Here is a 26621-nt window from a genome sequence, read left to right as displayed (position 1 = left end):
TGGATGTGCTGGAACTTTCTTCTGTTAAATGAACAGAAACAGAAACAGTCTTTTTTGGTCCCAAACATTTCAGAGATTCTCTGAGTATCAACATACTTTAGTTAGACGGTATCACGTTGGTTTTGAGGGAATTTGAGGTCATCTTTGACCAAGATTTATCCTTTCCCTCCCCACATTATTCAGGTATCCAGAACAGCTTTCTTATATTTAAGAAATGTAGCTAAGAGTGATACAGAAAGCTCATCCATGCTTTTATCACAGGCACAGTGCCCAAATACTTTCTTACCCCGCAGTGAAAGTTCTGACCTTCACACCGAGTACAATCACATCTCTGCAGGTTTAGCCTCTCTTCAATAGCTCCACGTTAAATTTAGAGCTCATTATAAAATACGTCTCATTACTGACTCAGCCCTTAATGGTTCAGCCCCATCAAATATAAAAAAATCATATCGAGCCATCAACCACAACATCTGTTCCCAGATCGCTGGTCTCCGTGTGGTTCCAGGATTTCAAGGACCAGAATGGGAGGCAGAGCCTTTATTTTCCTCTTTTATAGAACCAGCTGCTGGTTTATGTGCAGGACACAGAAACACCATCAAGTTTTAAAACGAGACTTAAAATTTAAGAAACTTTCTCTGAATTTATCTCTTCTCACCTTTCTGGTATTCTGATACTTATGTTCTTACTTTATGTAGTACACCTTTTATCACCATATATGTTACTATCATCTATTACTGTAATGTTCTTTAATTCTTAGCTCTTAATTTTTAGTTTTAATTTACTTTTATTTTTCTTGTTTTCATTGTTGTGTTCTTTTATTGCTTGTATTTGTAAAACACTTTGGGTTGTTCTCATGATACTGATGAAAGTGCTTTACAAACAAAGCTGAGTTGTTTTTCCATATTCATGCAGCAGAACTGATGATTCTGAAGAGTTTACAATGTCGTAGTAATGTGGAAAAATTAGATTTGAAACAGAATTTTTTTCATAACTGATGAAACATTAGAAAAGCTGGGATGAAGATAAACCTTAAATAACGATTCAGTTTTATCAGGATGTCTTCTGTCTTTTGTATTTTAGGTATTTTACTTGTTCTTTTTTGTTTTAATAAATAAAGTTGATCAGTGGAAGCCATTACTGTTGCGCTGGTATCGAACCTCACACCGTGGTGTGACACATAACAACAATGTTGTATACTATGCAGACGACACTCAACTCTTTCACCAAATGATAAGGGCCGGGATATACTTGCCGTTAGCAAGGCGTCCTCATACGTATAATGGCTCCCACGTGTTCCTCGTGTTTCTTTAGCACATAGGCCACTCGCAATAATGAGGTGCAATATTGACTTGATTGCTAGAGGTGCTCATGCAAACAGGGGCCTGAACACGAGGTCAGAGGTAAAAACAATGATGGATAGTTTTGAAAAGCGCTCCTCAGGCCTTCTTCGGAACTACCAACAATTTTATGAGTGACAAACACTCCTGCCTTAACAGATGGCAACAAAGCAAGGCAGTTTGTTTGTACAGCACATTTCATGTACAGGAGAATCCAAGTGCCGTGTACTGCCCCTAGTGGTGACCTCCGGTATCAAGCTGCTGTCATTCTGCAGCAAGTACAGAAAATTAACGAGCATGTTTGCATACACAGCAACTGTATCCCAGCCCCAAGATCACAGGTGTCAAACTCTGGTCCCTGAGGGCCACAATCCTGCAGGTCTTTTATGTTTCCCTGCTCCAACACACCATGATGACATGATGCATTTGGTTGCTGAGGAAGAGTTGTGGGAGTGGCGGCGATCTTCCAGCATCTTCCAAAGTCTGATTTAAGTGCTGCCTCCAGGCTGATTAGGAATGTGGAGCGGAGGAATGTTGTCAAGGCTGTGACTCTCCCAGTCTCCACATTTTCATCATCATCATCATCAAGGTTTTCTTCAAGGCCCGACATGACTGTTGGTCCTGTGAGCAAACTTTAAAATGGGAGCAGAACGAGGACGGACTCTGCTATTAAACCTGAAAAACGACAGCCCAGAAACACAACGAGAAGTTCACACACACACACACACACCTCCAATGAGACAAAACACTTTATTTCAACAAAGGAGTGATTTATAGAAAGAAACAGAAACCAGAAACCGGCCAATCAGAGATCTGCTTCCATTTCAATGAGCCGGTCCCCACTTCACCAACCAAAAGGCTGGGACAATCAGAGCAGCGGCCAGCTTCATGCCACACACACCAACACTCACACATTCACACACAGGCAACGTGACGCCTAAAACAGACTCTGTGCAAAACTCTTTGGTGATGAGTTTAAAAAAGGAACCAGAAAAAAAAAAGCTATTTCACAACTACTGGCAGGGTTACAATCTGTCCAAACGCCAGAGTAGAAAACCTGCAAATGTCAATAAATTAGACAGCAAATAGAAATGGCAGATATCAAATCCAGCAGTTGGGTTCACAGAAACAGAAAATACAGAAAATATAAAAAGGAAAAAACACTTAAAAGATGTTACATCATTTTACCAAACCCAGAAAAGCAAAGAGGAATAAAACACCGGAAAGAAAATGATTCCTCGTTTCATTCACGGTCGGGATCAGCCGTCTGTAAACATTCACACCCGAGCTCGGATGGTTTCTGTCCAAGGTTTCCCGCCCCAAACTGAGTCCTTCCTCCTCCTCCTCCTCCTCTCTACTGGATGCTGACAGGCTGGTTTATGGAGAAAACCCATTAGAAGCTGTTCTTCAGGAGGCCAGGCTGACGAATTTATGGCATTTTTGTGTATTTTCTTTAAAAAGACAAACAGATCAAAGTGAAATCTGACATTTCTGTAAAAAATAAATAAAGCGTGGAGCCCCCGCTGAGAGGAGGGGGTGAAGCGTTCCCGACCGTGGGCTCGGCGTGTCGTCATGCTGTCCTGACCGAGCCGTTGTTGCTGGCCAGCCTCCGGAAGCCGTGGTCGTTCTTCTCCAGCCAGAGCTCGGCCAGCTGCTGGGTGGAGCCGTACGACGACGCTTTGGAGCCCAGACACATCTTGTACTGCTTGGCCTCCAGGTTGGGGTCGCATATGACCGGGTGGTGGACGTGCACTATCCCAGTGTCTGTACTCCTGAACAACTTGATCCCTGATTGGACAAATTTATTGTACAGATCAACGTCCTCCAGCCCCCACCCCTGTATGGAGGTATCGAAGCCTCCGGCCCGGACCAAGTCCCCCTTGTAGACACACACAATCCCAAAACCGTAGGTCCGCCACAAGCCCGTCTTGGAGGTGAAGACGTAGTGGTTGTTACTCAGGACCTTCCCAGCGAACACGATCTTGGGGTCGTACTGGCTGAAGATGATGGGGAAGTAGGCCTGCTCCCCCAGGGCGGCATTGGTTCGACATCGTTTGAGGAAGTCGCTGGAGAAGAGCAGGTCCACGTCACAGTAGAAGAGCAGGGAGTCGTTGGAGAAGTGTAGGGAGCCCATTTCCAGAGCCAGAGCTCTGGAGAAGGAGCCGGCAACGGACTTGATCTCCATGTCAACGCGAGGATACTTGAGGTGGTACTCCCTCATCAGCTCCACCTGCTTCACCCGCTCCGTGTTATTGTCCGTGCTGAAAAGCAGGATCAGCAGCTTAACGTTCAGGTTGGGGATCAAACACACTCGCTCGAAGTTCGCCATGAAGCGTATGAATATGTCGTAGCGCCCTGACAGCGGTACCAGGATGTTGACTCTGTCCTCCTTCGGTTCCCTCTGGTCCGGCCCAGAACTGGAGAGTTTGAAGGGGACCAGCATCTTGAGGGAGTTGGACAGGAAGGACAGGGAGTCTGACTCCTTGTTGATGTGGCTGGCTAATGCTCTGGCGTCCATCTCCTCCTCCTCTCTGAACTGGATCTGGCTGAAGGTCTGCTGGAGGTAGGCGTGTCTCCTCACCGGAACTGTCATGGTCTTTCCTTTGTGCTTCTTGTAGAGGAGCAGCAGATCCAGGACGTACTCCGCCCCGTATAATGGGTTCACCCTCCGGTAGCCGTACTGGATTTCTTTGAAATCGATGACCCTGCCTCGAGTCTTGGCGTTGGCGTTAATCATCTCCATCACCTGCATGATGATGTCATCGAGAGCCTGCCTCTGGGAAGAGTCCATTCCCCGGCGGGGCGGCTGGCTGTCGGATGAGGAGAACAGGTACTTCCCTGTCAGAAACTCCCACTCCAGAACATCCTCCCTCTGGTGAGGATGGAAGCGCATAAAGGAAGGGGGCATGCCGAGCTGGAGGTCCTCCCGGCTGGGCTCGGCTGCTCCATAGCGACCCATCTGGACGATCTCCCGGTGCAGCTGGATGGTTCTGTGGCGCAGGTCTGCGATCTTCCGGCTGAGCATGTAGCTGTGCAGGCGGTACTGGTAGGGGGGGTTCTTGTTGGGGTGCAGCGTGATGGCCCTGTGGATCTTACTGTTGTGGAGCTCTCGGATGTAGCCCTTCTTATTTGGTTCATAGTTCTCGTAGAAGAGCTGCTGCATCTGTGGAGACAGGACAGGATTTGTTATTAGTACCCCGCTGACTGGAACAGGACTGGTTCTGATCCAAACTGGGCCCAGACTGATGGAGGCTCTGTTGGGGGTCAGAAACAACTATGAAACTAAAACAGAGCAGGACTCGGTGCGTGACTAGAGCATTAGATCCTGAAGTACAGCAGATGTTTGCAGACACCAGGAAGGAGCGATGCTAACATGTAGCATAGCAACATGACAGGAGAAACTTGCTAAAAGACTCTACCAAGCATCGGCATCCAAACCAAACACAGTCCAAAGCTCAAGCAGTTATATGAGAATGTAAGAAAACCATGAGAACAGCTCTGTCCACTTTAGAGCTTCTGCTAATTTCTCCACACAAACAAGGTTTCATATGAAAGCAGAGACTCTGCTGATTACAAAGATGTCTATGTCATCATTGTGGGACAGAAACTCTGGGAGCTAGCAGCCAGAACCAGAAATCATGTCTTACTTTTGCTGCACAGGTTAACTTATGTAGCTTCTAATTTCACACTTCAGACATTACTTTACTCATTCCTAGATGGATGGGCTGCTATCATCTGGGTTCCACTGAAAGTAATGTGGTTTTCTTTTAGGAGGAAACATTTACATATTCTACTGTGTTCCAGGTGAATTTACTCTGACAGTAACATGCATGTTGATTCTGACACGTCTTAGCTTCCTGTAGAGACCAGATTAAACATGCAGCTGCTGTAAATGTGAAAATATACTTCATTTATCTTTGAGATGTCATTTCAGACCTGATCATGCTAAGTTATTCACAAATCAGAATTTCCTTCCAACTGAGACGGAGGGGTTTTGCTGATGTTCCAGTCAATGTGCATGAAAATATAAATTCTTCAAGGTGTCATCACCTGGAAATTACACTTGTTCAAGTTAAAACATGCGTCTTGGTGTTGGACCGAAGTGTTAAAGTCTTTCTTTTGAAGATGAACGAGTTTTTCTGTCTGGGCTCTTTGTTCACAGCAGAACTGCCAACAAGGGTAAACTCTCGCCAACGTGTGACTTTAGTTGCTCCTGTGATTTCGCCATCAAAGGTATAAGCCTGCCCCTCTTCCACACCTAAAATCAGCTGCTCCGCCTACCGCATTCACCATAACAAGTTGTGTGAAGATGTCTACTAGGGCTGGGCGATAGGACCTAAAAATAAATCTCAGATTTTTTATAACCATTTTAATCGATTTTTTTTCTTTTCTTTAACAAAACATAAACTTATTAAAAACATTTATTTATATGAATGAATGCCAGCAAAAATAAAGCATATAATGTCCCAACTTTTCCACCATATAAGCGACTTCATATCTTACACAGAAATATGCAACACAACTGCATCCGTGATCTCTTTCCATCTGGATCCTTATCATACAGGATCCACTGCAGGAATAATTCCCCTGATGAAGGTTGTCTCTTAACTTGAGTTTGACTTCTGCATCTCGTAGAGAGCAGCATTTCTCACTGCAGTTATACACACAGCTAAATCCCAGGCTTGAGTGAAGGACCACTTCACTGAAAATCAGACAAACACCGTTCTGGTGTGGTGGGAGGGCTAAGTCTGCTGCTAATCATGGAAAAAAATCCAGATTTTCATAAAAATGAATCTTCAGAAATGGAAAATTTGATTTATCAATTTTATCAAATAATCGCCCAGCCCTAATGTCTACAGTGAGTGAAGCTGACGCAGCTAATGCTAATGCTAAAGGACAAGCCTAAAAGTTTAACCCCCTGCAATGTACAAACGAGCCCGTGTTTTCATTTTGTTCTAAACGTGCTTCTGCCACCATCTTGGTCTCTTTACTCTCAGGCTCGGAGTCTCAGGCTCAAACATAAATGGCTGAATTCTGTAAACTGCTGCTCGGTCAGGTTCGCTCGCCATCACTAAGCTGTTGATGTTTTGGAGTCGTACATAAAACTGTACATAAAAGATGGACGGAGCCTCCGTGACGTCACCCGTAGGTTTCTGAAGAACAAAAGTGAAACTCGTTGGTTGGTTCCTACCTTCGCCATCTTGGCAGCATCACGCCTGGAAAATACAAAAATGGGCAAAGTGGTGGAGCTGAGAGGGGGCTGTGAGCGTGGGGGTGGATGATTGACATCTATCAAACTCCAAGCTGCCTGTAGCTAAGAGCTAACTGAGGCAACTCGGATCTAACGTGAGCTAACCGGCTAGTGAAGGTAGGTGGGCTAAAGCTAAGACGCACTGTTAGCCAGCTAAAACTGTGTTTGTGCTATACTCTTCCTTCTTCCCGCGGATATTGGATACATGTCAATCAAAATTATGCCGAATTTCAAGATTAAATAACATCCAAACAGATGAGCTAGAAAATATTTGCCCCCTTCACAGCTGTCATGAAGGTAAACTTGACCTATTAATCCTAAAATGTTTTTTGTACCAGGCTTTAAACATGTTTATTTCTACTGTGAAGTCGGCCTTTTTAACATGGAAGTCTATGGGGACTGTTTTGGAGCCCCTAGTGGATGAGGGGTGAACTGCAATTTTTTGCACTTCCGCATAGGCTTCACAATTTACTGGCGGAGGTTGCTGCTTGAGCCTGACACACTGTGCATGCACTCGCTCAGCCCCCCTTCCGACTCAGGCCTCCCTGCGGCCAATCAGCGATCACCTCATTAATATAGTCAAAAGCTTGCATGAACTCTCACAAGACAAAGTTGTGGTATGAGCAATGGGTTAGAACAAGCTCTATGCTTGGTTTTTTAAAATAAGTTCAAAAAAATATTTTAAGACACTTTCAAGACAGTGGATACATGAAAATACCAGGTGATGACACCTTTAATGTCAGGTAGAAAAAAATCCTCTTCATGTTACAGCTTAGTGGTTGGCTTTACTCAATAAAGTTTATTTATAAAAATAGAACAAAACATCATGTTTAGCAGAAGACATGATGGACACAACAGAACTACTAAGTATGTGATACAAATACATCACTTGAGATTTTAAAAGAACTTAGGCTGGAGAAACTAAAATCTATGTTTGTTTACATCAGAAATCACAGTTTCTTCTTCTACTGCTTTTTCCAGAAAATCCGACAATTCTGCAAGTCAGCCTGATTTATTCTGTTAAAAAATGCGATGCTTGGAAACACATCATAACCCGAACAACTTTCCCAGGATCAACGTAACAGGTCTGATCGGAACCGGAACTTGACTGAAGTGATGCTGCTCATGTAAACAAGTAAACATGCAAACACGTAAACATGCAGACACGTAAGCATGTAAACATGCAAAAACGTAAACATGCAGACACGTAAACATGCAGACACGTAAACATGTAAACACGTAAACATGCAAACACGTAAACATGCAGACACATAAGCATGTAAACATGCAAACACGTAAACATGCAGACACGTAAACATGTAAACATGCAGACACGTAAACATGTAAACATGCAAACACATACACATGCAGACACGTAAACATGTAAACATGCAAACACGTAAACATGCAGACACGTAAACATGCAGACACGTAAACATGTAAACATGCAGACACGTAAACATGTAAACATGCAAACACGTAAACATGCAGACACGTAAACATGTAAACATGCAAACACATAAACATGTAAACATGCAAACACTTAAACATGTAAACACGTAAACATGCAGACACGTAAACATGTAAACACATACACATGCAGACACGTAAACATGTAAACACGTAAACATGCAGACACGTAAACATGTAAACATGCAAACACGTAAACATGCAGACACGTAAACATGTAAACATGCAGACACGTAAACATGTAAACATGCAAACACGTAAACATGCAGACACGTAAACATGAAAGCACGTAAACATGTAAACACGTAAACATGCAAACACATAAACATGTAAACATGCAAACACGTAAACATGCAAACACGTAAACATGAAAGCACGTAAAAATGTAAACATGCAGACATGTAAACACGTAAACATATAAACACGTAAACATGCAAACAGGTAAACATGCAGACACGTAAACATCCAAACACGTAAACATGCAGACACGTAAACATGTAAACATGCAAACACGTAAACATGCAGACACGTAAACATGTAAACATGCAAACACGTAAACATGCAAACGCGTAAACATGTAAACACGTAAACATGCAAACACGTAAACATAGCTAGTGTGTTGGAGATCAGGAGATATTCAGCTTTCTGCTCCTCATTCCTTCATGTTCAGGGACATTCTGGATAAACATCTTCAGTTAAACTGTCTTGTAGTTTTAGTCACAGCTTTTCTGTAACCGTGGCGACCACGGTCATGGAGACATCTTTACTGTTTGTCTACCAGCAGCATCATTAAACCGTCACAGTGACACTGAATCAGAGATTCTCCACCATGTTGGTATGAATGGTTAACAACTGAGACTACTGGGTTTTCACCAGTCTTATGTAATTACAACCCAGCATGAGGAGCCTGATCTGACAGATGAAGCTGTTACCATCATCATCATGTGTCTCACTGCTGAAACAGATGGTTTAAGGTGGTGTTTCTGAGGTCTGGACCACGTCACTTCCCTAAAACAACCAATCAGATGGACAGAAACTGCCCTGGTCCTGGCAGCAGGCTTACTGGGAGCTGTGGGTCACATGGTTTTTATTTTATTTGTTTAACAAATGGAGAAGTTTTCCTCACAGCTCCAGAGTTTTTCCAGCTGATGATGAAGATGCTTCCTGCTGGCTCAGACTGTCTCCTGCAGGGTGATCAGCTGACAGCCAGCTGATCAGGATGTTGGTCTGAGTCCCTCCTGAGGGTTCAGGCATTGGATTGTTACCATTATTCCTTCCTATTAGCTCAATTTCTTCACACTCATTAAGTCTGAAGAAGGAAAACCAAGGTCACAAGTTCTTCTGGAAGCACATCAGTTACAAATGGAAGATATCATAAACAAACCCAACTTGTCTCTACAAAACGTTAACACAGATAATAAGATCAAGATAAGTGTGTCCATCAAATTCACTTATTTTCTGTGAATTAACTCTGACCTGACTTCAGCATTTCTATCCTGACCAGGAGGTTTACAATCCAACCGCTAAATGTAGTTTTATTCAGAGACTCTATCTGGTAAATCCACAATGATCCATGATAACAGCATTATTTATCACATTTCACCATAAAAACATCACCATCACTACTATGTTGCTAAGAGACCTCTATTTAGACCTGGACATGATGATGAAGCCACTTCCTGTCAGACTTTCCACCAATCAGAGAGCTTAGATTGACGGTAACGTCCAATCAGGAGCAGCCAAAGATCAACCAGTGAGCAGAAAGTTCTATGTGTGTGTGAAAAGAAGAAAAATAATGCTCCTCTATGGCTGGAATAAAGCCAAGAAGACGTTTCTGATGCACGGTGGCGCCACAAAGCAGCTGAGCTGGAGTTGGTTTAGTGAGGATAGCAGGTAAATAGTAGCAGGAATAACTGGAAATGAGGAAAAAGTGGAAACATGGAAATAGTTTATGTTGTGTGTTTGTTTCAATAACAATATTTTTTCTCCTGAAAGCCAAAACTTGAGAGAACGATGAGATGAGAAAAGGCTTGGTCACTGTTGATCTGTGTGTTATTTCTACAAAGTTCTGTTAGTAATAAATTCTGCTTTCTTCTTCTGGTCGGCCTTTATGCTGCTAAATCTATTCATACATTCATTTTACATCATTTTAGCCTCAGAATCTGACAGCTGAAAACATGTCTGATGCTGACTGGAATTAAAAGCTTCACAGGAGGGAAGCTGAAGCTGGTTATAAATCATATAAACCAGCTACTGCTGGTTTATATGACAAAAATAAGAGAAAATGTCCTGAGTTTCTGGCTTCAGTCTGGAGGACGGAGCAGGAGCCAACAGCTAATCCAATCAGACAGCATTATGTTCTGTAATTGGCTCTCTTGTTAAGAGCGCTCCTCTGTCCAAACTAATTTTCCAGTCTGGTAAAAGCCCAGCATGGCTCCACAATGGTTCTGGTACTGGTGTGTGTAATGGGAGCTGGCGTCCCAGCAAACGCAGCAGTAATCCTGAGAAGTGCTGCAGAGCTGGGCCGAACACAACTCAGCACATCTTCGTTTAGAGATTTCGCATTCAAGTTAGACGGAAACTGTGTCCAAAACAAATGTTCTGAATACCAAACAACGTGTATCTGATCAGTTCAGATCACACACACACACCATAGCTGTGTGTACAAAACACACACTGTTCAACATGCTGCTCCGGGTACATACCTGGATACTACTTTTATTTTTACAACTTCGGTCGAAACTGTTCCCAAAGATTCACCTCAAACGTGAAGAGTGAGGAAAACAGCGTCAGACGGAGCGACACATTCAGGTCGTTCCTTCCTGCAGTTTCAACCGGAAAATAAACTAAAATTAACAGTTTTCCACATTTCCTCCAGAAAACTGCAGTGATGTGAAAAAGAAAGTGATGTTCTGAGGAAGATCTCACAGGTCCCCACAGTGGACAGGAATCTCCACTCACCTCAAAAACTCGAGCTCGCAGCCAGAACCAGAAATCATGACTTACTTTGCAGTTTTGTGGTGACAAGTTTGATTCCTGCTCTAAAAAACTCTGCCAACATGTTCTTCTATGACTCTGCTTTTGTTTGACATGGATCATGAAGGTCCTGCTGGTTTCCACTGAGATGAAGGAGGTTTTACAGTGAGGTATTCACTCTATCATAAATCTATTAAAACACCTGGAAAACTGCTCAGGTTCACTTTTTACATTCTAGTGTAGCACAGTTCCTCATCAGATATTAGTTTATTCATTCCTCCTAAATATATATATACATATATATACACCAGAATATATATACAGCCCTGGAAGTTGTGAAGATTTACTTTATTTATTCTGGGATTGTCATTTCAGACTGGAGGCAGAAATAACAGACCTCGTCTAGAAGAGGTTAAGCACTTGATTTTAAATAACTATTAAACAAATGAAGTCATGACTTTGCCATGATAATGGTCCATCGCTTTATTCACGCTCATTCAGACAGTTTTAGTGTCTCGGCATCATCTTCGGGGCCAGGTTTACAGAAACATCTGGACTTTTTTTGATGGAACATCTTTAACTTTTAACATATGCAAGATTTGAGTTCTTCTGTTTTTCCCTACAATTTCTTTAAAATGATTTATACCATATACACAGAACCCATTTTATTCCCCCTAAACAGACCCACTGTTGCCATGGACACCAAATGTTGTCCAGAAATGTTTAGCACATTACAAAACCAGCACACTGAAACAACGTTTTCTTTCTGTTTCATATCACCATGTGAAGATAACAATGTTTTTTTTATAATGCAGAGCTGCTGGAGGTCATCGGGATGCTGGGGGAAGGAACGTGTCCAGCCTCTCTGGTTGGGGTCCTGAATGGAGATGCTGGACCGGGAGTAGAAAAAGACTCTTTGTTCTCTGCAGCCAGATGTCTTTGTCAGCTCGTGTTCCCATGGCAAGATGGGAGATAAGCTCTGTTACTGGACAGAGTTAAGGCTGTCTGGACTAAAACTTTCTCTGATTTCATCGGATAATCACGTCTGTAAGTCTGAAACCAGACCAAAACCACATCCTGAACAAAGGTGATTCACAGTAATTTTCAATGTACAGCCTTAACTCAATTATAAAGAAGTAAAATCTATTTTTGAGAGAGACACTGAAGGTGTCTGCTGTAGAAAAAGTGATCACTGTTGGTTCTTAAATCTACAGCAGATTGTTAATGTTAATGTGTTTACTATAAAAAATGACTGACGTGTGAAAATGAACACTGTGCAGAAGCAGAACTAGAAAGCTACAGTGTAACAACCACAGAGCATTTCCCCTTAGATAATAAACCACAACTCGCAGGTCTCATCTCTCTGGAAACGGTTGACATAATGTCCGGTCCTGCTGCTGCTGAAATCAACTGATGCCACCAACCAGCTGAAAGTCCTTTAATACAGACCAGAAAAACTCACTTTACCTGCAGCATAAAAACACAGTTCTATCACACCATCAGTTCATCATTTCCGCTCAGACACACACATTGTCCATGCTAGCAGCTCCACCTGTTCCCCTGCTGTTAACATGAATATCTAACCTGCCAATCACATTACAGCATGTAGTCATGTAGCCATGGTGATGACGACGAAGAAGTTTAAACTGAGCATCAGAATGAGGAAGAAAGGATATTTAAGTTACTCTGAACGTGGCATGGTTGTTGTTCTGAGTATTACTTGGATTTTCTCAAACAACCATCTCCAGGGTTTACAGAGAACGGTCTGAAGAAGAGAAAATATCCAGTTGTTGATGCCAGAGCAGAATGGACAGACTGGTTGGAGATGGTAGAAAGGCAACAGGAAGTCCAATAAGCACTGGTTCCAACCAATGTCTGCAGAACATCTCTGAACACACAACCCGTCCAGCCTTGAAGCAGATGGGCTCCAGCAGCAGAAGACCACACCGAGTGCCTCCTGCCAGCCAAGACCAGGAAACTGAGGCTACGATTCAGACACACTCACCAACACTGGACAATAGAAGATGGAGAAACGTTGCTGGTCTGATGAGTCTATTTCAGCTCCACATTCAGATGCTCGGCTCAGAATCTGCTGGAAACATCATGAAAACATGGATCCATCCTGCCTTGGATCAACACTTCAGGCTGCTGCTGGTGTGATGGTGGGGGGAGATTTTCTTGGTCCACTTTGGGCCCCTTAGTACCAACGTGACCTGGTTTAACCAGCACAGCCTACCTGAGTATTGTTGCTGACCATGTCCATCCCTTTATGACCACAGTGGAGCATCTTCTGATGCTACTTCCAGCAGGATAATGCACCATGTCACAAAGCTCAGATCATCTCCACCTGCTTTCTAGAACATGACGATGAGTTCACTGGACTCCAACAGTCACCAGATCTCAGTCCAGTAGAGCAGCTTTGGGATGTGGTGGAATGGGAGATTCTCAGTAGAATGATAAGGGTTAAAAACTGGCCTGCAAATAACTGATGACTCTTTTTAGTTTCTATTCTTAAATAATCCCACACAGCACATCAGTTTGTTTAATTTACAGAGTTCAGACAAGAAAATTAAATTATTGGGAAAATAAAAAGAGACCGTTACCAAGTTTTCTCTTTCAGAGCTCCAGTAAAGTGACGCTGAGCATGAAACCTGATGAAAGCTAATTTGTTAGCATGAGCTAGATCCATCCTCACATCACAGCTGCATCACTGCTGCTTTAACAGGGACAGGTCAGGATTTCTGAACTTTCAGTCAGTTCATTGTTAGAAATCAAACAGTTTATGTGACGATCATCTGTGACAGCTCATCAACCACCAGGAAAAAAACGGATGCTCGGCTCTGGTTCAAAGCTTTGCCGTCAGATTTGATGCTAATGGAGAACAACTACAGGAAACATGCAGAGACAGAAACAAGAACCATTAAAAAAGAAAGGAATGTGGAATCCTTACAGGTTTAAATCATATTCATGTTAAACTGGATCTGACCAGAAACCAGGATGAACAGAGGTCATATCAGAAATTGATAACTGGTCTGTAGCAGTTTATCCTCCTCTGCTCCATTATTCCCACAGCTGAGGTGTCATGGAAAAAGACTTGCATGGAAGTGCGTTTGGAAAACTGATAATTTTATCCATCATCTATAAGTCACTAGAAATAAGAAAACCTTTGTAGGAGAATGTATGAACATGTCAGCCTTGTGATCACAGGTGGAGCATCCAGGTGAGGAGTTATTAAGATGTGATGATGATGTGCCTGCCCCCGCCCCCCTCCCTTCTGTGCCTCGAGCGCCAAACTGTTCCCTCCAGCCTTGAAGAGCAGCTCATGCAGGAATCACTTCCTGGAGCTGTGCAGAGAGGAGATGGTGGGGGGTGGGACACTAATTACAACCCTGTCCCTGTTTGATCCCACCGACAGCAGAGCCACCCATCCCCCAGCAAAACAGCAACAGCTGTCTGCTGATGGTCCAGATGTCTGAGGCAGCTGGTCTGGGACTTATCTGGGATCACTGCGGATACCTCCCAGCAACCATGTGACCACCTCAGAGATGGATGGCCACCATCTTTATTGGTGGCTACATCAGTGCTAGAGAGCGGCTGGTTTGTGCTCATACCTGGTGAGTAAAACAAATCACATTAAATCCAGAGCAGCGTTGAACAAACGGTGGCTTCACTCAGCTAGTTAAAGGAGCAGAGTCAGACTGCTCCATTCTGTCTCAAGATCTAATCTGACTCCGTACTGCTCAGAAAGAAGAAACTGAAGATTTCCGCCAACAGATGCAAAGCTATGTTAACATTCCTCTGCCTCAGTGGACGAAGACAGTTACGTCAGGGTTCAGGTGAAGAGCAGCAGGTGTCCTGCAAATACTGGTGGGGGATGGGGTGGATCATACTAACTGGATTTACAGAGCTTTGTACTATCTTGATGGTACCATCCAGAAAAAATCCAACCACAAACATAAACACTGACTCTGAAACTTTTTACCCCATGTGTTGGCTCATCACTGTGTCACAGATCCATTTAGTCCATTTAAGTTGACGGCAAAGGGCACACATAAACCCAAAAGAACAACCCCCCACCCCCCCCCCCCCCCAACATTGTTATGTGATTAAAATATGATTGAGATTAAATAATTAAAAATGAATTAGAAACAGATTAATTAGATTTTTTTATCAAGTCCCACCCCTTAATAAACAGATTTTATTATTTGAACTTTATTTGAAAAAGATCAGTGCACAGAAACCCACTAACCAGCAGCAAGGATCTAAAACAGCTGTCCGGCCAGCTGCTGCAACAAATCCAAACATTCTGGAATCAGAGACGTTGGACCTGAAGGGAGTTCTGCAGGACAAAGGTCTGTTTGTGTTAGAGGCTGTCAGGAATATAAAATTGGAGTTAGTTGAGGACGTGCACACCAACAGCTGCTCAGCCTTTCTGCTTCTTTCTGAACGTGCACCATGCGTGCACAGCAGATCAGCATCCATCCTTCAGCCTACACTCACCTCCTTCTTTTCCCAAAGTCTGAAAAACTACCACTGTTATCAGCTCGGTTTGTACATACATATGTGATTGTTTTTATAGCTTTTTTTTTTTTTTTTCCAAACGCAGATGCATGCATTGACAGTTTCTCTTCTAATTTAACATCTCTTCTAGTTTTTACCACATGGTGTAACTACAGTTGCAACAAATTGTAGGTTATGTATGTGTGCAGGGCCTCACATAAACACGCTTATTAGAAAATGTACATTAAACAATAACCTGTAGCAGGGTTAGCAAGGCTGGATGATAACCTGTGACAGAGTTAGCAAGGCTGAATGATAACCTGTAGCAGAGTTAGCAAGGCTGGATGATAATCTGTAGCAGAGTTAGCAAGGCTAGATGATAACATGTAGCCGAGTTAGCAAGGCCGGATGATAACCTGTGACAGAGTTAGCAAGGCTGAATGATAACCTGTAGCAGAGTTAGCAAGGCTGGATGATAACCTGTGACAGAGTTAGCAAGGCTGAATGATAACCTGTAGCAGAGTTAGCAAGGCTGGATGATAATCTGTAGCAGAGTTAGCAAGGCTAGATGATAACATGTAGCCGAGTTAGCAAGGCCGGATGATAATCTGTAACAGAGTTAGCAAGGCCGGATGATAATCTGTAGCAGAGTTAGCATGGGTAGGTGATAATCTGTAGCAGAGTTAGCAAGGCCGGATGATAATCTGTAGCAGAGTTAGCAAGGCTGGATGATAACCTGTAACAGAGTTAGCAAGGCTGAATGATAACCTGTAGCAGAGTTAGCAAGGCTGGATGATAATCTGTAGCAGAGTTAGCAAGGCTGGATGATAACCTGTAGCAGAGTTAGCAAGGCTGGATGATAACATGTAGCAGAGTTAGCAAGGCCGGATGATAACCTGCAGCAGAGTTAGCAAGGCCGGATGATAACCTGTAACAGAGTTAGCAAGGCTGGATGATAATCTGTAGCCGAGTTACCAAGGCCGGATGATAACCTGTAACAGAGTTAGCAAGGCTGGATGATAACCTGTAACAGAGTTAGCAAGGCTGAATGATAACCTGTAGCAGAGTTAGCAAGGCTGGATGATAATCTGTAGCTGAGTTAGCAAGGCTGGATGATAACATGTAGCCGAGTTAGCAAGGCCGGATGATAATCTGGAACAGAGTTAGCAAGGCCGGATGATAATCTGTAGCAGAGTTAGCAAGGCTGGATGATAATCTGTAGCAGAGTTAGCATGGGTAGGTGATAATCTGTAGCAGAGTTAGCAAGGCCGGATGATAATCTGTAGCAGAGTTAGCAAGGCTGGATGATAGTCTGTAGCAGAGTTAGCATGGGTAGGTGATAATCTGTAGCAGAGTTAGCAAGGCTGGATGATAACATGTAGCCGAGTTAGCAAGGCCGGATGATAACCTGTAGCAGAGTTAGCATGGGTAGGTGATAATCTGTAGCAGAGTTAGCAAGGCTGGATGATAACATGTAGCCGAGTTAGCAAGGCCGGATGATAACCTGTAGCAGAGTTAGCAAGGCCGGATGATAACCTGTAACAGAGTTAGCAAGGCTGAATGATAACCTGTAGCAGAGTTAGCAAGGCTGGATGATAACATGTAGCAGAGTTAGCAAGGCCGGATGATAACCTGTAGCAGAGTTAGCAAGGCCGGATGATAATCTGTAGCAGAGTTAGCAAGGCTGGATGATAACCTGTAGCAGAGTTAGCAAGGCTGGATGATAACCTGTAGCAGAGTTAGCAAGGCTGGATGATAACATGTAGCAGAGTTAGCAAGGCCGGATGATAACCTGCAGCAGAGTTAGCAAGGCCGGATGATAACCTGTAACAGAGTTAGCAAGGCTGGATGATAACCTGTAGCCGAGTTACCAAGGCCGGATGATAACCTGTAACAGAGTTAGCAAGGCCGGATGATAATCTGTAGCAGAGTTAGCAAGGCTGGATGATAATCTGTAACAGAGTTAGCAAGGCTGGATGATAATCTGTAGCAGAGTTAGCAAGGCTGGATGATAATCTGTAACAGAGTTAGCAAGGCTGAATGATAACCTGTAGCAGAGTTAGCAAGGCTGGATGATAACATGTAGCCGAGTTAGCAAGGCTGGATGATAACCTGTAGCAGAGTTAGCATGGGTAGGTGATAATCTGTAGCAGAGTTAGCAAGGCCGGATGATAATCTGTAGCAGAGTTAGCAAGGCTGGATGATAATCTGTAGCAGAGTTAGCAAGGCTGGATGATAACATGTAGCCGAGTTAGCAAGGCTGGATGATAACCTGTAGCAGAGTTAGCATGGGTAGGTGATAATCGGTAGCAGAGTTAGCAAGGCTGGATGATAACCTGTAGCAGAGTTAGCAAGGCTGGATGATAACATGTAGCCGAGTTAGCAAGGCTGGATGATAACCTGTAGCAGAATTAGCATGGGTAGGTGATAATCTATAGCAGTGGTCACCAGACTACGGCCCCCGGGCCGACTCCGGCCCGCCACCCCTTTTTGACCGGCCCCCAGCTGATATTTATAAAAAAATAATCATAAAAATGAACTGTTTACATTTGACGAATTTCCCACGCCTGTCATGCCTGAGATAGCAGCATCAGTCGGCAGACAGCGCATGCAGGATTCGAAGGATGAGAGGCGGGTTGGCGGCTCAACAGAACGTATTACTTCGCCAAACCGAGATCAACCGGACTGCTGTCCGAGCAAGCTACAAGGTCACTTACTAGCTACCCATGGAAAGCCGTTTATTGGTGGGGAATTTGTTAAGGAGTGTATCCTTGCTGTGGCCGAGGAAATGTGTCCCGACAAAAAGGATGCGCTCAACGCGGTGAGTCTCTCAGCAACTACTATTTTACTGGTTAGTTATTCAATTGCTCACATTATTATTTTAATCTTATTTTAATTTATTTATATTAATAGGCCTATTTGTTTGACCTTTATTAAATGCTGCGCAAAATTATTGTTTGTTAATTTCAACAGGCCTACCTACAATATACTTTGTACTTTTTCACTTTTGCCATTGTCAATCACCTCGACTAGGCAGATGTTTCTTATTTTGACAGCTTTGATGTTATTCTTATTAGAAAGTAAATAAATGGAATATCTGTGGTATTTCAAATCAAAACAAAGTGTGAAGACCTCAATTACTACTTTTAGAAAACACCAGTAAAGATAAACCAATAAACATCAAACCACTGCAATCTACTCCAGAATGAGCCACAGACATCGCCACTAGTCATACTTGATTCCTTCAGTGGTTCTGGAACTGCATCCATTGAGGATCTTTGGTAGAAATTATGGTCTAATTTCCAGCATTTTAAAATAATAATGATCCCATTGGCCTGCTGGTGGTCATTCTGGTCTGGGTCATACAATTTTACGTTACAGCTGAGGTGGGACTGGCCCCCCATCATCATCCGGAACCATAATGTGGCCCCCAGGAAAAAAAGTTTGATTACCCCTGATCTATAGCATCTCATTTAATGAATCACCTGAAATGATAAAATGAAATCGGATGAGACTCGGTGCAGCAGTTCTTATATACAGAAAGTAATCTCACTTGCATTTTTAGTCAATGTCATTCTCTGAGGACGTTGGACTGAAATCCTCCTCCAGCTTTCCTTCCACACAGACCCGTTTGTTGTGTGAAATGCAGTAGAGGGTTAAAGTTTTTACTAATACTGGGAAATTTGTCCGTATGCTTCCTGAGAAAATAATCAGCTTGTCATGTTCCAGGTTTACCGGATAATTGGCTTCTTGTGGGGAGGGGCAAATTCTCTCATGGATTTCTCCTCTGTATATCTAGAGTGGCAGCTCCATCGCCTCTAATGAGCCGTTGAGATTTCAGTTAGTTTGTGGTTTATATTCTAAGAGAAAGAGACAGCTTATGTCACCATATATACATATATATATATATACACACACACACACACACACACACACACACACACACACACACACACACACACACACATATATATATATATATGTATGTATAACTAATTTAGTTAATATAACAATAATATATATGTATATAATAATATATATATATACACACACACACACTATATTACCAAAAGTATTCACTCACCCACACAAGTAATTGAAATCAGGTGTTGCAATCACTTCAATGGCCACAGGTGTATAAAAATCAAGCACCGAGGCATGTTTTTACAAACAATTTGTGGAGGAATGGGCTGCTCAGTGAATTTCTTTTTAATAGCATTTTAGTTTAAGGCACAATTATTGCCCCAAAAAGCTCATTTTTATTTCCAATGCATTAATACCCAACGGTAAACCAGGGCAGGATCAGCAAGAGGCAACTTTGCATGTTTCATATTAAATCTGGTCATGGAGTTCTAAACACAGCTAAGGGCTGGGACTGATGCTGGAAACTTGGACTGATGCTGGGAGCTTGGACTGATGCTGGGAGCTGGGACTGATGCTGGAAGCTTGGACTGATGCTGGGAGCTTGGACTGATGCTGGGAGCTGGGACTGATGCTGGAAGCTTGGACTGATGCTGGGAGCTGGGACTGATGCTGGGAGCTGGGACTGATGCTGGGAGCTGGGACTGATGCTGGGAGCTTGGACTGATGCTGGGAGCTGGGACTGATGCTGGAAACTTGGACTGATGCTGGGAGCTGGGACTGATGCTGGGAGCTGGGACTGATGCTGGGAGCTGGGACTGATGCTGGAAGCTGGGACTGATGCTGGAAGCTGGGACTGATGCTGGAAGCTTGGACTGATGCTGGAAGCTTGGACTGATGCTGGAAGCTTGGACTGATGCTGGAAGCTGGGACTGATGCTGGGAGCTGGGACTGATGTTGGGAGCTGGGACTGATGCTGGGAGCTGGGACTGATGCTGGGAGCTGGGACTGATGCTGGAAGCTGGGACTGATGCTGGGAGCTGGGACTGATGTTGGGAGCTGGGACTGATGCTGGGAGCTGGGACTGATGCTGGGAGCTGGGACTGATGCTGGAAGCTTGGACTGATGCTGGAAGCTTGGACTGATGCTGGGAGCTTGGACTGATGTTGGGAGCTGGGACTGATGCTGGGAGCTGGGACTGATGCTGGAAGCTGGGACTGATGCTGGGAGCTGGGACTGATGCTGGGAGCTGGGACTGATGCTGGGAGCTGGGTTACTGGTGTTGCTGCATGAGGACCGAGGCTCTAGTGAGCACTATTGGACAAGGAAGAGACCTTCAGCAGTCTACTGCTCATTAACAAAGTACAGTATATGGTGCTTTCACATTAGTCTCCAAAAGTCCAGTAACACCAGAAAAAGTCATTGGGTTTGTAGCTAGTTGCGTTTTTAAAATTGAGTCGCTAGAGGGGTCTGAAAACTCGCTAAATATAGCGCCAAATACAGCTAAGTTGGCAACATCGAATTAGCCGAGCTCTGATGTGTGCATCAATCTATTTGTGTACAGGAAATTGTGACAAAAAGGAAAAAAGCCAAAAGGAAAAATCTATATATACATAAATCCTTCATAAAACAAAAGACAAAATCTATCTACCTATATCTATATCTATCTATATCTATATATCTATATATCTATATCTATATATCTATATATCTATATATATATATATATATATATATATATATATATATATATATATATATATAGTATAATTATTTTAATTATGTTTTTAATTATATCCTCTAGGATATCTTTAAAAAATCAGTCCTGCAGCTACGTCCTGCTGGTTTTTCCTCCAGTAAAGACTGATGTAGTAATGTGGAAATAACGCACATACAACCACAAAGACATGCTGATGGACAATCGTCCTTCTGTCTGAAGGCTGTAATCCTTCCTCAGTGTGAGGCATCCACTCCCCTCCCCTTCATCATTCCTCAGCAATGTGAGCTCTGCACACAGCTCCAACCTGCTGCTGCAGTCAAGACAATGGCTGCTTTCTGAGGCCAGACACACTTCTATCAACAAGACGCAACAGATTTCTTCTCTTTTATGTTTCCTGTCCTGTCTTTAATCTGTGGAGGGGTGACTGCTCTGTTCATGAACAGGTCAATCACGCCTCCATCCCCAAAGCTCCTGATGGAGAAAGAAAATAGAAAGATGCCACAAACCACACAGTCATCTAAACAATGAACGTCCTCCAAGAGAAACCACACAACCTTTTAATCTTCTAACAGCTTCTCCTTCTGAGAAGGAAATCAATCACTGATCAGCTTTAATCACAGAGATGAGGAGAGAATCACTGATCAGAATTCACCTAAACTCTGTAAACCGAGCACATCCTGACCTGTGACAATCTGTACCATTCAAGTCACCGACCTCTGAATCCTCCATGTCCCAATCTGACTGAAGATCTGTGGGAAACGCTGGAAATATTCACCAAGATTCTGATCCCTAATCCACAGGACAAAAACAACCTGCTGACCACATGATGGTCACATGACTCTTCTCATTGGTCACAATGGTTTTAATGTTTTGGCTGATCAGTCGTGGCCCAAAGTGTTGAGAATGACACAATATTAATTTTCACAAAGTCTGATGCTTTAGTTTTTATGATGGCAATATGCAAATAGTCCAGAATGTTATGAGGATCAGACAAATTGCAAATAATTGCAAAGTCCCTCTTTGCCATGAAAATCTGCTTAACCCCGCCCCCTCCCCCCCAAAAAAACATTTCAACTACATTTCAGCCGTGCCACAGAAGGACCAGCTAACATCATTTCAGTGATTCTCCCGTTAACACATGTGTGAGTGTTTATGAGGACAAGGCTAGAGATCAGTCTGTCATGCTGATGGAGTTAGAATAACAGACTGGATGCTTTAAAAGGATGGTGGTGCTTGACATTATTGTTCCTCCTCTGGTAACCATGGTTACCTGCAAGGAAAGACATGCAGACATCACTGCTTTGCACAAAAAGGCAACTAGTAGGATTGCACCTTAGTCAACATCAAGATAATCAAGAACTTTAAAGAGAGAGGTTCTATTGTTTGAAAAAAGGCATCAGGGTGCCCAAGAAAGTCCAGCAAGCACCAGGACCGTCTCCTTAACTTGATCCAGTTGCTAGACGGGCCACCACCAGCTTGCTCAGGAATGGCAGCTTTTGGAGGAGGCCTGGTGTCAAGAAGAGCCGCAACGAAACCACTTCTCTTCAGGAAAAACATCAGGGACAGAATGATTTCTGCAAAGGGGTAACGTCATCTTCTCTGATGAACCCCATTTCCAGTTGCTAGGGGCACCCAGAAAAAAGCTTGTTAGGAGAAGACGAGGCGAGCCCTACCATCAGTCCTGTGTCATGCCAACAGTAAAGCATCCTGAGACCATTTATGTGTGGGGCTGCTTCTCAGTCAAGGGAGTGGGTTCAGTCACAGTTTAGCCTAAGAACACAGCCATGAATAAAGAATGCTGCCCAAACATCCTCCAAGAGCAGCTTCTCCCAACCATCCAAGAACCATTTGGTGGATGAAGCATGATGAAGGACTTTTCCATAAGAGGGACAACAAACTGTCTCAGGGAACAAAACATACAAATTTTGGGTCCATGGCCAGGAAACTCTGCAGACTTTAATCCGATTGAGAACTTGGGATCAATCCTAAAGAGGTGTATGGACAAACGAAAACCTACGAATTCTGACAAACTCCAAGCATTGGTTGTGTAAGAAGCGGCTGCCATCGGTCAGGATTCGCCTGAAGTTGATTAACAGCCTGCAGAGTGAACTGCAGAGGTCTTAGAAAAGAAGCGTCAACACTGCAAATAGTGACTTGTTGCATTAACTTAATGTGATTATCAATAAAAGCCTTTGAGAATTATGAAATGCTTGTAATTATAATTCAGTATACCACAGAAACATCTGACAAAGATCTTTAAAAAAAAAACAACTATGAAGCAGCAGAGTTTGTGAAAGGTAATATATGTCACTCTCAAAGATTCGGCTATGGCTGTACATGTCACAGTGGAAAGAAAAGTTCATGTTACAGCACTGAGTCCACAGCATGGAGCCCGTTTACTAGGCCACCTAAACCAGATAGCTGAGAGTAATCAGATTACTGTAATAATCTGATCTGCCACGTCTACATCTACTTCTGAAATGTGACATTCAAAAAACCCTGCTCTACATTTTCCAGTCTGTTATCGGACTTCTTTTAGAGTAGGTACGTATTGATGCAACTTCCTGTTATTTTCAAAGCATCTGGTATTTGCTCAACATGGCGCCGCCTGCGGTCCTAGCTTTAGCTGCTAATGTCGGAGCTAACAAGCTGCTAAATAGACTACAGACTACATTTACTTTGTTTACACTCCGAATTCTGTTTTTTTTGGTTTTTTTTACGGAAGACAGTAAAAAGACGAAAGTGAGGCTGTCACAATGTTAGCAGAAGAACTGGAAATGTAAAGGAAGTAGACATGTAGTCTATTTAGCAGCTTATTAGCTGCCACACTAGCAGCTAATGCTAAGACTGTTCAAAAAAGACTGGATGTTTTGAAAATAACAGAAATTTACATCAATGCATACGTAGTCCAAAATAAATCTAATGGAGTGTAAAATATAAAGCAGGATTTTTAGAATATGAAATTTCTTCATCTTAATCAGATTATCATGTCTACATGATCACTGGAATGATCCGATACCTCCAGAAATCAGAAAGTGATCAGATCTTTGGTGTTCCTGTAAACGGGCGGCATGAATGGCAACAGCTCAGGTGGTCTTGATCTGATCTGGAAGAACTAAAGCTGGCTTGAAGTTGATTTTCAGAATACAGATCCTGAAGGTAGGACTTCATGTTCCCTCTTTTTTTAAAAAATGTTTACCCTGGAAGCGTTTATATCAACATCACTTGCTGATGTCACCTCTTTCTAATCAAGCTCCATCCATGTTTTATGCTTAAAGTTCGTGATCATAAAGGTCTGATGATGGATATTGCGACGACCCCACAGGCAGGGGTCATGTAGCTCATCCGCTGCTACGAGCTGTAACCACGTTAGTGTGTTTATGACATTAACAGCATTAAAAGTGCAATTTTGTGGCAAAATGTGACACCAGTGAATGAACCATGTTTTTTTTTTTTTTTTATTAATTCTGCTTAATGCTGATGCCTTTGTTGGATCAAGGAAGCTGTTAAATATTTGACCTTATTTTACCTGTAAATGTGCTGCTGCGTGGTGAATCCATGAGTACGTTCCCATGCAGTAAGGACGCTTCAGGTCGGACCGGGTTGAAGAAGTTGATGAATCACACAGATCTAGACGGATAATGTGAAGCTAATAAAGTTTTCCCCTGCATTCAACACTACATCCAACCATGTCATTAATTATCCAGAACCTGGACATGTTGGTGTTTCTGAGTTTCCCACCAGATGATGCTTTGCTCTGAGGAAGACATAACGCAGGGGATTTTTCCTTAAATATGTTTGGAAAGAAAAGAGCCTAGTGGATAATCTTGGTGGGAATGCAGCCTTAAAATCTGATTTTTATGTAGAAAACCCACCAAACTCACACCAAAACAAACTATCAACATTAGCCCTTCAAACTTCAGCCATTTTCTGATATTTTGTATTACTTTTTTATATATAAATCAGCTTGCACCATGCAGTCATGATGTTTTCAGGACAGCCTCGGTTGTCAGATTATGAGGCTAAAATAATGTAAAATAAATGTAAGGATGTCACTGCCAGGTCTTCTGAGATTTATGCATGAAGAGGAAACACATGGAGAGAGCCTGTACGCTCGTTGTAAGACTCTTAAACTAATCTGATCTAATTGGATGGTGGAAGCTCAACAACGCTGCTGTGATTGATGTCATGACGGAGCGTGGTGAATGGAGCAGCTCAGATACCTGCTCTCCACCCAGTCTTCTGGGGACACGCACGTTGTTATTCATCATTAATTCATTATTAATCATCAATATAATCGCAGTAATCTGAACTGTAGCCTAACACAGAGGAGTTGTACTCTTAGCAGCAACAAGGTTCACTTTCACCTCTGGTGTCAACCTGTTAAATATAAGCAGGTGTGTACTGGTGCTGTAGGATTAACATTATTAATCTAATATGAGGTCACACCCTGCAGCCCAGCAGAAAGCAGCCCAGCTTGGCACGGCACTCCCCCACTGTGGACACACGGGTCATCATAGATTAGCTAGCGTAGGCCGCCCTGAGCTAGCAGACGACCCTGAACTGATACGGTCAGAACAGAGTTCAAAATTTTACAAAGAAGGTTCAATGCCCTGATTCTTTATTTAATCTGGTTTTCCCAATAAAAAACAAAAAAATCCTCCTCTGTCCACAGACCTGGAGTCATGAGCTCAGGTTGTGGTGGGACCATCCTGGTGGGATTTCTTTGCTTCTAGAAACAAATGAGACAGGTGTGATTGTGGAGGATGTCTCAGCAGCCTGTAAAGCAGGACATAAAACAGAAAAAACAACCAACATGTTGCACCTCCTGCAGGATAACCAGCTGCTTTATAATACAAAGTAAAGGGAAATGTTCAGTAACTGGTTAAATGATGCTAATGTTTAACTAACGCAACCCTGACATTAAATGTTATCCTGTTATAATTCTGTCCGACTCTGGATGGACTTACGACAACGTGACTAGTTCATTTACTGAAGGGTAAATTAGACGAATGATGGACAGTTTCTCTATTCCAGCAACTAAAGCCTGGTACACAATGATTTGTTTAATGTTGAGATTTTTTATCTGGTCGAGACCTCACACGTGAAGATAAAAATCAGTTAAAATCAGTTTTGATCGTACTGTGTGTGGTGTGCTCTGAAAATGTAATCACAGGACAACACACACATGACGATGATGTCCAGCAATTCATCTACAATCCAGTCCTCCGAGCCGGACAAACGTTGAAACGTAGAAGAAGAAACATAGCAACAACTGGAAAACAACGAAGAAACATAGTAACAACCGGAAAACACAACACACAGCATGGAAGGGGAAATATAGGACGAGGGAACGATGGTGGTCTTGGGATTATTGTTAGCAGAAAAAGCCAGAACTGAAAAAAATAACAGACTGGAGACGACGTGAACACGGACTGTATTTACTTCCTTGTTCCCCAGCCAGCTTGCTCTCTGATTGGCTACCATGTCACCACCCACGCAGTCC

At 43.0% G+C, this 26621-nt stretch overlaps 1 protein-coding gene across 1 annotated transcript in view; it reads right to left on the bottom strand.

Annotated features, from left to right (window-relative positions):
• Positions 1 to 2068: 2068 nt before the first annotated feature.
• chsy1 (chondroitin sulfate synthase 1) overlaps positions 2069 to 26621 on the bottom strand; it is a 57876-nt gene continuing 33323 nt past the window's right edge. The window contains exon 3 of the mRNA XM_041979735.1: positions 2069 to 4500. Coding sequence (XP_041835669.1) covers positions 2908 to 4500 — 1593 coding nt within the window. The 3' untranslated portion in view covers positions 2069 to 2907. The remainder of the gene's footprint in view (positions 4501 to 26621) is intronic.

This window comes from Melanotaenia boesemani, chromosome 1 (genome assembly GCF_017639745.1).
Source record: "Melanotaenia boesemani isolate fMelBoe1 chromosome 1, fMelBoe1.pri, whole genome shotgun sequence".
Taxonomy (NCBI): domain Eukaryota; kingdom Metazoa; phylum Chordata; class Actinopteri; order Atheriniformes; family Melanotaeniidae; genus Melanotaenia; species Melanotaenia boesemani.
This window is presented reverse-complemented; position numbering and strand designations above follow the sequence as displayed.